Here is an 18,059-nt window from a genome sequence, read left to right as displayed (position 1 = left end):
AGAGGCTGACAAAAAGAGTGAGATTTGACTGCTCCATCTGGTGGCTCATTAAGCACATTTTTAATGGTTCAAGAACATGTGGCTTTATGGTTTAAAAAGGGCCACCTCTGGAGTTTTTGTTTTCCCTGAGCAACAGGGCAAAATAAATTCCTAAAACCTAATTATTTTACTAGCATAGCACAAAAACATAGAAATATTTACCTACTTTTGGATATAACTATATTAAACTTTGACATAATTTTATTTTATATTTTTGGATTATTTCTGTTTATTAGCTGATTTATGCTATTTAGTTAATAAATATTATTGAAACCAGCAAAGTTTTACAAATTGTTCTTTTGAATTTGTAGCAAGTTACATTTATATTTGAGTTTACATTTTCAGTGAAAAGGTACCTATGTTTTCACTAAAACAACAGAATTCATAACAAGCCAACCATTAAAACATATACACTACTGACTTGTTACTGCAAGAAGTAAATTTCAAAGCTCACATCTTATTCAGCAAGTGATTTCTGTTTGTAACTGACAACTTCCAAGCAAATCTCGAGCACACACAGAATTTTAGAGGAAAAAAGAAGTGTGTGCCCTTAAGTCAACAGAAATCTATTCCATGAAAATTCTAAAAAATATTGACAACTTTGGTTTTTTAGAAAAGGGGTAAAATAACATGACAAGTTGCTTTAAATAGAACTTTTTTTCCCATCATTTTGAGAATAGCTAACTAGAATTGAAGCTCATATTGCAGAGGAAAGAATTACAATATTGAGGACTAGCTTACAAATACTTGAACTTTGAATTCTCGAAAATAATGTGTACATGTGGCTCCATGTCTGAAAGTATTTTATCCTGAATTACACATGCCTGAGAGGTAGTCCAGGAATATAAAACAGAGGGAGAGTATAATGGCAGCACAAGGAGGAACAGTTTCCAACTAGAAGAGATTTAGATTAGATGTTAAACAGAAATTCTTTACTCAGTGGGTGGTGAGGCACTGGAACAGGTTGCCAAGAGAAGCTGAGGAAGCCCCATCCCTTGAGGTTCAAGAGGGATGGGATATTGAGCAACCTGGTTAGTGGGTGGATCCCTGCCCATGGCAGATGATCTTTAAGGTCCCTTCCAACCCAAGCCATTCTATGAATAGAACCATTTTATTTATTCCTTTAGCACACATAGTTTCCCCAACAAATATTATAGATATTAAGCTAGGACCCAATATGGAATCAAAATCTCTGTGTAATGGAAAGACACAGCTGACAAAGTAAAGAATGATGATATTTGCTTTTTTAAAATAGAAAAGGTCATGTTTTCAGAGAGGAAGAAAATGTAGAAAGAAGTTATTCTAACCATAATGCTTTATTAGCAGTTCCCTCATGGCTGAAAAGAATGTGTAATAAAATATTCAATATTGAGGGTCCAAAACAATTCTGATGTGAGCATGCATTTACTGCATACCATCACAGTATTTCCAAGACATCCACTCTCTTACAAAAAAAGGCTGAAGTTGCTTAATCATTAGAAAGCTCTCCATATACAATTTTAGCAGTCAGTCAAGGGTATGTGCTGAAGAACTCATGTATGAGAGGTATTTTTAAGACATTTGACATATACAAATGCAGAGATTTAAAGTGCTGGAACACCTAAAAAAGTAACAAATTCAACTCTCAACATCTAGAGCACCTGGGTATCTACAGAAGGAGTGGTAAAATGACCAACAGCATGTTGGACCAGCAGCATGTAGGTCCTGGCTGTCTACTACATGCCTCAGCCAGACAATAATCACCGTTGCATATTACACTTTGCACATGTCATGCTTGCAGACTTTCTGTTCTCACAGCAAATTTACTCAGAAAAGACAGAAACACCTATCAAACTGAAAATTGAACTGCAAAACACTGCCCCCTCCTTGCGTATCTTCAAGCTGAATGGTGAAAGAAAACTGTCTCCCTTTGAACTAAAAACTTAGAAGAGTCTTTTTTTTTTTTTTACCATAAAATAAACATGGTAAATTTTCAGAATCATTTTTTAAGGTCTTAAAAATTGCGGGGTGGGGGTGTAGAAAATGAAAAGAGCAGAAACGTCCAATGTACACAAATATCACACTATTGTATCTTTTAGAGGTGGCTCCATCAGTAAAACAAACAAATTAACCAAGTAAAAACAAAACCCCACAACCACATTTTTAAATGGCCCACAAAACCAAAATAACCAAAAACAAACTGAAAAGACACCAAGACAAAGAATGAAAAAGGCTGTAAGGTCTAAAAAAATGAAAGACTTTCGCAATATTTATAAGCATAGAAATAGACATAGTATATATACATGAATTGCTTTGATACCTGATAAGAAAACCAAACAGGCAAATAAAAGGGTAATTTAGCTGATTAGCAGCAAATTAGTATGTAGTGAAAACAAGCATCTAGGCTCATGGAGGCAACCTGCAGCTATCTATGAGAGAATGCAAGCATGTCAGAGGACACTAGAAAGTAACCTGAAATTCTGCTGGTTGCTGATAAATGGACCAAAAAGGTACTTAGCAATAATAAATCCTTGCTATAAATAAGCATTCTAATTTATTATCATCAAGGCAAGTTGGAGTCTCAGTCATGTACTGAAATCTTGCAAACTTAGGCAATGTACAATCATAAAAAGAAAATCTGGACTCCACTGAAATTACAATTTAAATGCAAGGCAATAAACCAGCAGACAAATAAATAAGGAACAAGTGACTACAACTTATACCATTGTGTTAGCCAGTGCCAAATGGGTTGTCATTCATAGTGTGGCCTTAGAGTAATCCCTGGAACAGCTGTGCCCTGGCCCAGCTAGCACTCTCTGTTTACTACTAGTCAGGACACAGGCCAAGAACAATCCCTAGCAGACAGCTTCCACACACTCCTCTCTCTTGAGCAGTGTACAAGTTCAAATGCTCTTGAGGAGCTCGAGAATGCGCCGCAATTCATTACTTGGCCAAAAAAGTGAAAGAGTGGCCCTTTCATTTGCTAGTCAGTAAATATCACTAATGGGGTGGGCATATTTGAAACCAGGGCACGTGTTGTGCTTGGCATCATGGGAGAAATGGAGATAAGAATCAGCTCAAAGTGGAGATCGGGAGTCCCTGATTTTGAAGCCCACAAGTTGTACAGGAGAAAGACGGAACAAAGAAACCATCAGAAGAATACAAAAAACACATGAGCAAATATGGGAAAACAGTTTTCAGAGGGACATTCAAAATGGACAGGAACAGGATGAAACCATGCATATTTATTCAAAGGAAACGCAGGCATCTCATAATTATTGACCTTCTTTCTGACACAATCAAGTTCTTCCTAGAGCTGTTTATCAGCATACTTATTTTAGAAAACTCAGTCTATCTACTCAAAGAAATGCTTAAAGAAAGAAACTGGAATGGTTCCTGTGTATTACAGTAATTAAGTGCGTTACTGTACACTAAAAATTATATGTAAAGATATCAGAAAAATATTAGCACAGGGTACTAACCAGTAATACTCAGTACCTCACAGTATAACCCTATGTTTGAATTCAATAGGATGATCAGAATGAATACACTAAGAAAAGTACACAGAATGAACATCTACAGAAAATAACAGAATCAGATGCTTGTTTGTTCTTAGTTAACTCTATATTAGCTAAAATAAAAATCAATAACAGTACACGTATTATTCTAGAAGCCAGTAATTAATTAACTTTTTTCTTTCATAGGCTTTCATTTTGCACTTAAAATGGGACAGATTTCCCATACAGGTGGAAAACTGCAAAGGTTTGGATTTCAGTCCCTTCAATATACTGCACAGACCATTCAGTTATGCAGCTTTACCAAACTCGTTTGATTCACCTTTCACATTTCATCTAAGCCCTCAGATCAAAAAAGCAACAGTAAACACTGAGTTCATATAACTCTTATGGTATAAAAAAAAATACATGCATATAAAAAATACGGAATGGCAGAAGTGTAGGAAAGAATCAACCTCTGGCTATAACACCATGCCATGTATCAAGCTACTGAGTTTTAAGTCCAATTAACTTCATAGCAGTACTTTCAAAAGTACTGCTCAGCAGCTAAAACTAGGGCAAGCTTTTCAAAAGCTTTTTCATCTCCCTCTTAGACCCTTAAAAAGTGCTCCATGACCCAGAGCTCATGCTCAAATTCTCATGCCTGGTACCTGCAATGACTTCTGTACGGAAAAAACTGACTGCTGAATGTTCTTGAGAATTGACCTTTAATGGAGAACCCTATAGAGCTCCTGGGTTTCTCTACAAGTTCAAACACTCTCAAAGCCCCTGAAAGTAAAGGTACCCTGATGTCAAACATTGAGTGGTTTTGAACATAGGACTTCAATCCAATTCAATATCTGCCCTCCTGTTTCAATATCTGCGCTCCTGTAATGAAAATAATCATCTTACTACTGGAAAAAATTACTATCAGGAAAAACTTGTTGCTTCTTCATGAATTAGATGTGCAGAAGAAAGGTAAGCAACAAAGAACAAACAATTAATAAAATCATGAACTTGTGAAAAATCAAGCAACCCAGAAGACAGGGCATATTAATAGTAATGAAACATAAGGACTTGCCAACTGAGATAGATATGAAAGAAATCTAGACTTCATGGTTTGTGACATCATCTTGATAAGTCAAAAGGTGCATTTCTTTTTTCCTTTTCCAAAATCAGATTATTATGGACTGTTTTACTGGAAATAGCTCACAAGCTGACAAAAAAATAACATGGTATGGAGAAGGGTACTGTGAATTTAGTCCCAGATGTTCCCAGCTTAGCTCAGATCCTGCCACAGGAAGAGCAGCAGTATTTCTAACATAGAGCAACCTCAGTGCAGGCTCTGAAGAAAATTATTTTTATTTTCAGGAATCCTCCATTTCAACTGAGTAAGAAATTTTGATTACAGTTTTTCTTAACTTTGCTTATCTACCCTCAGGGTTAACATGGTTTCTGGCAGCAAGTTTCAACCTTCCCAGCAATAACTCAGCCTTCCAGGGGAAGAGAGGAGCACTCACTCAACCTCTCTCCCTCTAGCTACTTTTTTCTGTTTCTTTTTTCACCCCCACTTCTTTCCTAAACTATTCAACCACAATTTATCCCACCTCTACTGCTTTATCATGTTTTATAGACCTTGGCAATACTTTCCTCTTTCCTCTGAACTTCCTCCAGCACAACCTTCTTAGGGTAAACTAGAAAAAGGGCAGTATTAGGATTTTAGAGGAAGATTCAGTCACATATCTTACATGACATCCTCATGTATATGTTTACATATTTATCTGAAATGCAGGATATCTTGGAAACAATTTAACTTTTCTCCCCCACTCATGTTTAGCTCATCTCACTTGTATATGCATGTACTTTAAATAATTTCATATACACAAACCAGATTTTTTACTGCCCAACTCTAATTCAACAAGCACTTATTTACAGCTCCACAAGCACTGTAAATAATTTCAGGTTCTCAAAAGCACTGAATACTGATAGCATTGAATAATGTTAGCAATGAGCAAAACTCTGAAACTATAGTCATTGTAAATTATATTTCCATTAAAATCTGAATCAGATGTAGGTCTAAATTACTGCACAAAGACTAGAAGATAAATTTGAACTAATTTTTAAAAACCAGCAATCTTCCTAGGAAGGGGACTTTATTTTATACTAAGTTAAATCTAGGCCACGCTTTTAAACAAATTCTGCTCCAATTTTAAAACTCCATGCCCAACTCTCCAAACAGATGTTAAAACATGCTAGCAGATGTTACAGTACAACTTGACTTGCCTACACTCCAGACTGAAAATATCTCAGTCAAAAAGTTTAACTAAAAACATTTCAAACCAGCCTCCTCTTCTCCACAGCCCTTTCCTGATGTTTTCTTTTGCCCTACTGCATGTGTGGTGCTTCTCTCTTAGCCCCCAAGCACCTTCCATGTCAACAATGCTTACAGAGCTTGGAACAAATCCTTGGGCCAAGGGGATATAATTTATTGTCTCCTTTCCCTGGGAGCACCCCCAACCCAAAGGGACCCTCCAAACACCAGAAAAGGATGGAGGAAGGGGCCAGATCCCCTCCCCCTGGAGCTGAGCCAGCTCTGACATATTTGTCAGCAAACCACGGCATCCCTTTCTGCTCCTAACCTCCACATCCTCTCCTCCTGCTCACAACCCCCTGACTCCCACCTGGGAATAAACCAAGAAAAACAGCAAGATCCCTGCCCATAACATTTTCTAACCATAAATTAATGTCATAAGAATGAAATAAATTTAATTGGGTCACCCTATTTCCTCACAGTACGGTGAGAAAGGCATGATGAATGAAAAAATCATGTCTTCCCTGAAAGAAAACCGAAAGCCATTTCAGGAATTTGTTTTTCAAAGAAGGCAATTCTATCATGCTCTCCTCATTCCCAAATAAATCCATTATCAAATATACAAAGTGAGTTTTATTTGGGTTTTCAACAGTTTACTGCCAATTTGTGAGTATTAATCACAATTTCAAGCCTAAAGTGTGTGAATAAAATACACATGTAGGCAAATATGAACAATAAGTATGCAAAATGTAAAATCATTAGCACATTTATTGACATAAAAGTACTGGAGCAGTACCTCCTCCATATTGCTCCAATTTCCAACCATATCTTATCTTCCAGTTTCAAAGCTTGCATGACAAATTCTGAACTATCTCTTGTATCCATCAACGGATATAATAACTTTCATACAACTTCATCTGGGCACAAATCTACCGCTTTTTCACAAATTCTTATTTTTCAACTTCAAAGAAAATACTTTTCTTCAAACTTATGCCAAATACAATTTTCATTCTTCACTGGATCACAGTAAACAGAAACTGTTACTTTTAAAGTGAGGTCTGGATTTGATTTTTAATAGTCTGGTTTATGTTATTCTAGTTTGTCTTTGAACTATGAATGCAATTTATGCCTTCTACAATGATTCCTTTCACCTTCCCAGGACTTCACTGGAAATGCAGTCCACCTATTGTTCAACTATTAGAGATTTCAGAAAAAGGAGTTCTGAAGCCACTATTAAGTAATAACAGAACTAAAATGATTATCAGCAATCTGTAGTGTCCTGTAAAGGGTGTAGATAATTTAATAAGAATTTGAGATGACACTCTTCAATTTTTCTTTCTGGACACTGTAAAGAGCTCTGTCTCTAGATTTACTCCAACATGGAAACAATTTGAGACAAATCTTTGGATCCTCCACCAAAGAAGCAAAATCCCAGTGTATTTCAAAAGACATTTATTTTTTGAAATCTCCCAGTGCTTGTGCATAATTTTTTGAATAATTTTGAAGAAATACATATTAAATGATTAGAGTAAATAGCAGGAGATGTACTAGCTAGATTAGGCTGCTTTTTTGAAGGCCTTTTAGGCTCAGATAAGGTAATGCAATAATAATCTGAGAGATTTCTAGGAAATGCAGATGTTAAAAAATAACATTTGCACAGTATCTGCTTTATATGACATTTTTGGCTATTGACTTTCAATACAGTCTTATCCACTCTACCTGTACTGGATCTTTCTCTGGGGCATCATTTGCCTTTAAACATGCCTGTAAGCATGTTCTCACAGAAACTTCTATTTTATTTGTTCAACATAGAACTGAAAATAGTACATCTTTATTACTTAGTTGTAGATCATTTCATATTGGCCCTCACCAAATGCAAACATTACTTTTAAGATCTTATGTTTTTTTTAATAGAGCCATTCAAAGTTTCTTGCTTCATCTATATTACTTTGGCACCAGGTTTCTGACTGAGCTGACACTTAGATAAGAGAGGATGGATTCCAGACCCTCCTGGGCTTATAAAGTAAAGCACTATAACTTTGAACCTGTGCAGTATCTCTCCCAGGTTACAAGCAAAGAACTGATGAAATTCTGGTGAAATTCAGTTTGAAACAATGCTGTTAAATTGCAAAGAATGGGATTATGGCCAGGATTATAATAGCAGCATGTTAAAATTATTTAAATATATATATTTCTTTAAAACTAAATCTATTTACTGTAGCATATATTCTTTTAGAGTACTGGGGGATTTCTAAAATATTTTCTTAGGTAATAAAATTTCCTGCCTTTCCATCTATTTTTATTATACTCCAGAGTATTTCAAGTACAGATGAAAATGTAACTGTAAAAATAATTAGATACTTTACTGTAAAAAAATGCTTCTGCTTTCTCATTTCTATTCACATTTCCTACCTCTTTTTTATGAGCTATACACCCCCATCTTCCAAGGCTTTCCATTTACAATCCTTGTTATGGAAAAGAAAAATCACATCAAAAATCAGGAAAAAAAAGTCTAAATATAATAACTATTAAATTAATTAATATACCTCTGTACTTAATGCATCCATACACACACACACAGAGATACAAATAGACACAAAGTCTAATTAGATAAATTAGAAAGACAATGAGATACAAAGTCCCAAGGAATGCTCAACAATGTAAATCATGTATGTGCAGGTCAGTGGTCAGACAGGTCCCTAACATACTCTAATCAATAATTTTTATTCAAATACAGTGAGGTAGCACTCTGATATGATACTAACCAAGGTCTCTAGTCTGTAAAGGGAGACCCTGAACATGTATCTAGGAGGTAACCAAGAACTTGATTCAGTCACTGAGAACATAAAACTTTAGCAACATTTGAAATTCTCTGGAATTCATAAAACTGAAGAAAAAAAAAATCCAAGCCTTTATGTTTGAACAGTACACAGGGAAATTGTTCAAAAGGTGAGATCAGTGTCATGAGCCCTGCAAGCAGCTACTGAAAGATTTTACTTATGAAAGACTATAATAACACCAACTATATCAATGTAATTACATCAGTATAGAAACTTTCAGCCTGGACTTGACTTACATAAAAACAACCTCTCAATTTATAAGAATAACCTACACTGATTATAGGAAATTCTGTCTATTTCATAAGCAACCTCAAACTGATAAGCATAATGAAAGCAAAAGACAAAGATGGAAAAGAAATGCTGTATTACTCAATTCTACTACCAACAGATGGAGTCAGGGAAAATACAAATGTCAGCTTAAAATACTGCCACAAAATAAGGGAAAGAGATGTGTTGTCTTAGAAAGACAGAATAGTTGAGACTGGAAGGGACCTCAGTAAATCCCTTGTTCAAACATCCTTCCTCAAAAGTTGTGTCAGCAGAGCAGATTGCTCAGGACCTTCTCCATTTGGGTTTTGAACATGTCCAAGGATGGAGACTCTACAAATCTCTGTGTGATACATTCCAGTATTCGACAAAATTCAGTCAAATAGTGAGATTTTTTTTTTTATTTTTGAGTGGAATCTGGAAAAAAGTTTCAGAGTATGATCACCATTCCTCCTAAAAATGAGCAGAAAGGCAAGTTTCCATATTTTGAATATAAAAGCTCATGCTCAGAAAGTTAAAACAAGCAGTTATTCAGATGGGATAGGAGAGAAATCTGCTATCTTTGCTATGTATTCCTAGAGCTTTACGTGATGCTAGGAGACCACAACATCAGATAAAGACAGACAGACAGGTTAGCATATATGAATCACAGACATGTCAGGAAACAGTGCCAGAAACTAAAAGGCAATGCAGACAAGCCTTTGGAATTTTCAGTATGAATACCAGCAAGAAACCTTCAAGGGTCAAACACAGATAGTTAAGCTAAGGAGCTAAGAGCCAAAGACACAAAAAGCTTTCAGCTCACTGTACTGTCAGCTAAAGACAAAGCAGGATTATAACACTGCTGCTAAATTCTGCCACAGTCTTTTCTGACAATGCTTATTTTATCTGTTCAGGGTTCCTAAATTTAACTTCTTCAGCCAGAAAAAAAGGCTTTGTTTAAAAGCACATAGTGTACTACAAGTTACTCCTTGCCACTTAGTGTTACTGCCAACAGATGAGGACAAACTGAAATAACAGACTTTAAACATACTACTTAGCTCGAGAGAAAATTCATCTAGACAACAACTTTGTCAATTCTAATTTTTTTTCTACATAACACTCCCTTTGCCCCATATCTACTTGTCCTTAGTAACAATGAGCTCTGGCAGATTTTTGATATTTTATTAAATGTAGTAAAAATCTGGATATCTTATGATGCTTTATAATGGTCTCCACTGATTGTTACAGAAGTCACTTTTAATTTCAATCCATCCACAGAAAACTGTTCTACGTACAGACAAAAGAATGAAGTAATGACTAAAGGAGTACAGATATCATCAAGAGAGTAGACTAGAACCCTTGAATTGTGTCACTTCCAGGTGAAAGAGGGAAGAGAATGAAAAGCAAATTCATCAGCTGATGCTACGTGTAACCACCTCATCTAAGAATGCAAAAGGAAACATTGTAAAGCACATGTAATCAGGTATAAGACACTTCTCAGTTGGCAAAAAAAAGAAAGGCAAGGGGAAAAAGTGTATGATTAAAAAGAGGAAAAGAGAGAGGAAAATACAGATTTTTTTTTTCCCCAAATCATGGCCATGTGCATAATATACAGAAAAGTCCTTACCTTTTTCACTGACACTTTCACTTTCTATCTCCACATCTTCACAGCTAGTATATTCTGGTGTTGATGCCCCTTCTTCCTCTGAGCTACTAACTGACATCTGCCTTTTCTTTCCGCCTCTTTTTGCTCTATGAGGCTTTGGAGGGGATGGCCGCACTGATTCCGACTGGTCAGAGCTAAGGGAATCATTCCTTAGCATGGTCTCCATTTTCTCCCGCTTTGCTTTTCGCATGAGAATAGCAGAGCTAGGATCAAGGCGGCTCTGTTTTATAAAGGAATCGTGGTTCTTGTATTCTACGTGTTCTATAGGAACTGGACTATGCCTGGGAGTTGGTGGGCTATGATTAGTTAATTGTTTAGAAACAGAAATTCTTACATCACCTGTTCTGTCTATAGAGTACGACCTCTGAGTTTCCACAAGAGATTTTCTGTCCTGAGTTCCCTGTAATTGTGAGCGTTTTCCTAATTTATTCTCAGGTACCTCCGCTTCCTCCATTTCTGTGTGTGGCAAAGCTACATCACTGTGTCTTCTCTCGTGTCGTGCTTTAGAAACTTTGGCGTGCATGCGCATCTGCTGCTCCTCGGGGTGTGGTTTTACAGGGTATCTTGCCAGATTGGGGTCACTCTTGTAACGGGTATGATATTCATCTTCCTTCCTTTGTTTTTCATCATCAGGCACTTTGCCTTCCTCAAGTTTCTCTGGCAAGTCTGGGTAATCCTGGGACTTGCCTTTCTCCAGCCTTCTACCTTCATGCCGCTCTTTACGCTCCCTGTCATCTGCTGGTCCTTCTTTTTGAAGTGAGGATTTTGGCACACGCTTACGCTCACTCTTTACGCCTTTGCCATTCTGGTCAGAAACCAATACTGCCTTCTTCCTACAATGAAAAGGAGTACAGTAATATGAAGAATTGAATGGAAAATAGAAATACTTGCATAGGAAAGCAATTTCAAAACCAGGATAAGCTATGGCAGAACACAAAATACTGAATCCATTAACATGAATTAAATCTACTAATCCTTGCATCTTAATTTTATTTTCCAATAGCAGACAACTTCCAACAAAAACATAAACTATGAATGGTTCAATTAATGAGTAAAATCAAAAACTAATATTGACATGGATAATTTACCCACGTAAGTCAGAAGACCCAGAGTTGTCTTTGTAGTAACTGCAACATTATGACAGAGTACTGGAGTATGTTCTCCATTTTTCTGGCAGCAGTCATGGGAGTTACAGACTAACCACACAATTCACTTCAAGTGCCCTGACAGCATAGATATCAATACCACCAAATGGAGTATCTACCACAATAATATTACAGAAAGAAGTAATGTAGTTATAAAAAAATGCAAAAGATAATATATCCAGAAAGAATACTTAAACTAGTTCAATTTATCTTTGAAACTCTAAAAAGAAGTGCCCGTTTCATAAGCATGTAAAGGAAAGCAAATTGATTCCTTGAGATAAATTAATGGTATTCCTTTCTCCAGTAATAAAAGAGGATGATAAGTTTATTTTTCTAGGCAGACATGAGTACAAAACAATAAATAATGAAGCCTCATTATTTTTTTTTCTCTTTCATATTCTGCGAGCCAATATGCAAGCCAAATAATCATAAAATTCCCTTATGGTGGATATTTTTATTTCTCTCATCATTCCAACTGCACTTTCATTTAGCAGTTTACATATGAATCCATTGATTTTGAAGAAGGATGAATACTTCTATACAGTGTATTTGTGAAAAATGCACACCAGGACTAAGTCACTAGGACTTTGTTTTGTGGCACTGAATCTTCCCTTCCCCAACTGACACACCTTTGGATTACATATCAAAGACCCTCACAAAGAACAAAGTTGGACATCATCCACATTAAGCTCCCTTCTCTTTCTTTCTTTTCCCCCATCTCCTGTTTCTCCAGAGTTTTTGGCAATTAATGGGACCTGAGCTTACTATAGTCTTTAATCAGAATGCTTGGAATTAATCCAAAACTCTCAGTGACAAACAAAGAACACTAATTTTCTATAACTAATACGAACATCTCAGTTTTGGGCAGCAAAAGTGAAATCTAAAAGTGTTTTCCTGCCCTAAAAGTTACAGCTGCTCTGGGAGCCCTCCCTGTGTTGAGGGACAAAAGTCAACAGAATTATGGAAGGGCATCACTTACAGAATACATATATGTAATGCTAACCTGAATTTGATACAGTTAAACCAGACAGATCTCACCCACACAGTAAGCTACTAGCCACTGCTCACCATCCATTTTCAGGTCCAACAGCTAGGGGGAAAAAAAATCATCAACCATTCTGGCCAGAATCTGGAGAATCTTCTATGGCAGGCTCCTATTTTGCTGCCACAGGCTCCCTCCTCAACTGCTCTGCCATCTGCCAGGCAACAGCCAAAGGAACAGCAACTGCTTCATTGCATTAGTTTCTCCTGATTTGCTACTCCTCAACCCATTCATCACATGGAATGCAGCTCAGGAATTACTTCTTTAACTCATTTAAAATAGTTTGCTTCTGGTTACTTTATCCTTGCAAACAACTTGTCTGCATTCAAGATGGTACTATTGCTATTCTACACGAATGTTAACTTCACACATGTAAATGATGTCTTTTAACTGTATTCTTTCCAACAATAAAATTGGAAATAGCATTGATGAAGAGATAAAACATAAGGTTATCTGAAAGAATTCCACAGAGTGTTTTCTTATTGCTTAGGTATGGATTTTTCAGGAGAGTGTTGTGTTAAAAATTCAAGAATGCTAAAGGCTTGCTCTTTGCTTAATAACTTTAAAATACCAGCCAAATTTAAAAGTAACCTACAATTCTGTATTCAAATTGTGCATCAAAATGCGCTTAAGTATATGGGAATATCTATAAAATCATTTTTTTCCTAATTTTTGTTGCACAGACCAAAACAGACAATGTATTTTGCCAGCAAAAATTTATCCTTCCCTGGTAAGTAAATCAATTTAATCTTTGTTTTTACACAGCAGTAAACATACAGAAGGCCCAACTGAACTAGCATTTATAATTGTAGGTTCCATCTAGAAAGAAAGCATTACCTCTCTTTTGGAGGTTCACTTCTAGACCTTGAAGCTTGCTTTTGGTCCGGACCCATAGCCGGCTGCGAGACTTCTGCTCCTTTCCTACGATCAGGCTGCACACTGGGAGAAGAGATTTCCTGTGATGAGGCAGCTGCAGTACTTAGGGGAGTCTGTGACCTCGATCGCTCTTGAAGTCTCGCTTTCTTTTCTCTCGGTGCGTCCGAGCTCGCGCCCGTGGCCGTATCACTCAGCGTTCCGTCCTGGCTGGGCGACGGCTGCGGTCCACTTCCGAAAAACCACGCTCCGGATTTCGTTAGGATTTCTTGTTGCTTTCGACATAAATTGCATACCCACATAACCTAGTTGAAGACAACAAGAAGAGTCAGTGCAGCTGCCTGCCAGAGCCCGGAATGCATGCTCACTACCGCCGAGCAGGTACGACCTCTGGCTCTCTGAGCTAGTGAGGCTGGTGCTCATGACAGGACCCAGAACATGCTTCTGCACTGGCTAGAGCCAAGCATCCTACAGGCACATGCTATGCGAGCTTCTCCAAAATGTGTTGTCAATATACATCAGTCCTACCTGTGGCAATCCTCCCTCAGCCCAGCCCTAGTTCTCCTCTGAACAGACACCGACCGCATGAGCCGTGCTTGTTGGGGGTGTTGATGCAGCGGGGAGTGGGTTGGGTTTTTCCCACTGGTGTGGATCGCTGGCAGGACAGACAAGCCCACCAGAATGCAAACAGTGTCCTGCCCAGCTAACTCCCAACTTCTGTGGTCACAGAAAATTGACACGGTATTTTCTTGGGAATTCATTTTCTTATATTAAATAACTCCACATTATCCTGCAAATAAATTCATTATGTACCGTGAATGATTTTAGCTACACCTACTGCAACTACTTAGAGGTGTAAAGTAAAACCTTTAGAAACCTACTAACAGAAAACTAAATACATCAATGAAAAGAATGCAAAAATACCATATTCTGTACTACTTGCAAATTATCATCATTCTGTCTTTGAGTGATAGCTGCAAATAATAAATTAAAAAACATGTGCCCCTGTAAATCACAATTGTGTGCCTAGACCTTGGTGCCTAGGATTTTTTTTTTAATTGAGGTGTTTAATTCCTTACACACAGATACACGGGAGCACACACATTAAAGAAAGACTTTGTGTTTCCAGCTTGTATATTGCAGAGACGGTCTTATGTACAGGAGCAACTCACCAGAGAAAAATAAATGGTTAATCAAGACTGGAGTATGTGAAAATTTAGGAAAAAATTTAGACAAAGAAAAAAGCAGTTTTCAGAAAGAATTAAAAATAGGCAAAATGCATGAAGGATACAGAAGACAGAGGATTTTTGTCAGAAATAAAAATAGAGATGAGAGGAAACAAAGCTGATAATTGCTAAGGAAAATGGTAAAGAAAATCTATTAATTTAATATGGAAGATATATGGGAATGGGTATAATTGCAATGAGGCTAAGAAGAATGACAAAAGAAGTAAAAACATGCTTGAATTATTTTGTGTAAACACAGGAATGATGCAACAGTCACAAAACTGTACAGTGCTTAAAATAAAAAAGAAGAGGAAAAAAACACTTAATGGCAGAAACTGAAACAGGACAAAGTTCTGTTACTGAGCTCTTTTACTCTCTGGCCTGTGGAGGTAGTGCATGGCTTACAAGGCACAATGAAAACTTTAGGCATCCCACATATTTAAAATAATTCACATTTATTTAAAATTCTAGAATAGACTATCTTTGTAGGTCTGAAAACTACATCAGAACTTCCAAGTGCATTCCCGCACTGTTTGACCAAACCACACAAAGAAGACATCCAACTCTCTACTCTCTGTCAGGATTGTACCTTTATCAAAAGATGACTGTTATATTTCTTCTGTTTAAGAAGGATAATAAAGTATCTACTAATACTTTAATTAAAAAAGACCCAACCTTAATCAAAAGCTACAGTTATTCCAACAGGGGCATTAACATATATCATGATAAAAACAAATAACACTCAGTAGGATAATAGAAACAGCAACTTTGACAAAGAGAAATTCTAGACTTTTAAAAAACAAAAAAAAGCCCTCGATTCCAAAATGTCTAATTTATTCCACCTCAAAAACCAGCAATTCAGTTTCTAGACCATGTGCTCTAAACAGAACAGACTTTTAGTCTATCAGATTATTATTACAGGTATTCAAAAAAGCCAGCTAGGCTAAAAGGAAAAAAAAATACTTTTATAGGACCTGCCACAGCTGTTAGTTCATTAGACAGCAAAAGTGTGCATGCAAATGTGTCTGTGTATAAAATCCATGTCAATGCTATAAACCAAAGCCAGTAACAAAAAATACCATTACTTGCATTTTATCAGCTTCCAAGAAAGGTTGAAAAAAGTGTTAATAAAAAAACTAATCAACTAGAGTTTGTTTAAAGGATAAGGAATATTTAAGTAAAAGTAAATTATCCTAATTAAATTACATACATGTGTATGTATGCAAGCCCAGTAACATACTTTCTTTACAACTTAATGTATTCAATAATTTTATATATGTATAAATTATTTAATAGACTTCAAGAAAATACTGTTAATTTGCATAATTAATACTGTAATTAATTTTATGCAAAAATATTATGAGATACAAACAAATAAGAATAGCTAATGCACAAAGAGACTCCAAAAAATACAGAATACTGAAGGAAGAAATACTAGACAAGTAAATACAAACCCATTTTCTTACAGCTATTTTTAAACTCTGCCTCTTGGACACAATACATACCAATCACCACAGATTACACACAAAGGAAATCTGTATTATACTCACATAGAAGCTATTCTACCACCCCTGTTCAGGAATCTCTTCAGGAATTAAAAAATGCTACAGTTGCCTTGAGATCTATTCCGTCCAAAAGGAAAAATAATAAAAGCTCTTCTTGAAGAGGAAAAAAAAAAATCAAAAATTGAGGTGACAGAGGAGATTCAGTGACAAAACTGTATATTGAAAAACATTTTTAGAGAAGTATGTGGAGCAAGCAATTCAGCAGCATGCAGGAATTATATCCTGATTGAATATACTGGGATGTGGTCCAAACTAATCTAAACTAAAGCAGGTCTGTGTAATAACTTATCTTAACAATCCACAGATGTTAGGCAACCAAACAAATGCTCTGATGAAGGATTACAGTTCTCTAATGTGGCTTCTGGACCTCCACGCGATGCATCAGTAAAATGAAGAGTGTAAGAGAATTTTACTCTGGCCTGTCACTTCAAAAATAGTTTCTGTTTACTCTCCTCTGGACAGTGAGCTCTGATGAAGTGCTACAATAAGTCATTCAAGACATCCAGAGTCTGGTTTTTGTTTCTGGGTTTGTTTCTGGTTTATTGCATCCTTGCACACGTCGATGCAATTTCACACGTGAAGCTATTAAAGAGAACCAGCAAAGGGGGCTCTTCATTCAAAGGGCTCATAGGCATGGCTCTGGAAAAAGGTGCATTTTCACAGCATAGCAAAGGGTTCTGGGCTTTACTGCTACATAACAAAAAAGACCAGTGGCACACACACGACTCAGCACATGTGGGTCAACAGTTCCCACACAGATTCATGTGGAAACTTGACAGGCTGCGTGAAAACATGCTAGAAGGATCCCATGCTTGCCTTCATGTGGAATACAGAGTATTTCATTCACAGAAAAAATATTCCTCAAAACTTACTCTTACAGGTACTGCTGAATGTGATCCACAATGAGGAGGAACAGAATTCCTGTACTAACACAACATGAAATTCCAACTTGAAAGAGCCCATAGAAAGTAATATATATATATATATATATAACTATACACACAGAAAAAGCATTTTCAGTTAAAAAAATAGGAACAATTCTATATTATTAAATATTTCAAACCTGCATTATAGAATGCAGAAAAAAGGCTTTTTTTCAAATTCAGATTTGGAAACTTCCAAACATGCACTGGGAGGCTAAAGTCACATTGTGGGGGGCACAAAAGTTATACCAAATTTATGTGACATGCCAGACAAAACTCAGACTGAGGTCAGAGCAAGTTCCCCAAATCCTTCACCCAAGCCCAGATTCTGAAGAGGGTCCATAAGGAGCACACTCCTTTATGCTTCCTGAGTTTAGAAATTGAAATCCCACAGTTAGGATGACTCCCATGCATCCTGCTTCATCCCTATGCAGCAAATTAGGTAACAAGTGTGCTAACAGAGCAGGCCACAAGCTATTCCTTATTGAGCCCTCACACTACCTTAATTACTTCCCTTCTGAAGGGTGGACACACAACATTTTTTCAGGTTGTTGCTTTAATTTACATTCCTTCTATGCACCTTTGGAAGACACTAGTTATTTCAGACAGATCTAATTAGGCAGACCCTCTTCACTGCCTGAGGCACCATTAACTTCAGCAGAGCTCTGCCGCCACCCTACAAGTCATCTCTTGAAAGTCAAAGAGAA

General features: G+C 36.7%; 1 protein-coding gene across 4 annotated transcripts in view; it reads right to left on the bottom strand.

Annotated features, from left to right (window-relative positions):
• RIMS1 (regulating synaptic membrane exocytosis 1) overlaps positions 1-18,059 on the bottom strand; it is a gene marked incomplete at both ends in the record, with an annotated part of 301,933 nt that overhangs the window by 143,156 nt on the left and 140,718 nt on the right. For all 4 annotated transcript variants that reach the window (XM_084203372.1, XM_084203370.1, XM_084203371.1 and 1 more), the window contains 2 exons: positions 10,540-11,411; positions 13,603-13,943. In XM_084203372.1, coding sequence (XP_084059498.1) covers positions 10,540-11,411; positions 13,603-13,943 — 1,213 coding nt within the window. The remainder of the gene's footprint in view (positions 1-10,539; positions 11,412-13,602; positions 13,944-18,059) is intronic.

Source organism: Fringilla coelebs (assembly GCF_963513975.1).
Source record: "Fringilla coelebs genome assembly, chromosome: 3".
NCBI lineage: Eukaryota > Metazoa > Chordata > Aves > Passeriformes > Fringillidae > Fringilla > Fringilla coelebs.
The sequence above is the reverse complement of the archived record's forward strand: the minus strand, read 5'-3'. Positions and strand labels throughout refer to the sequence as shown.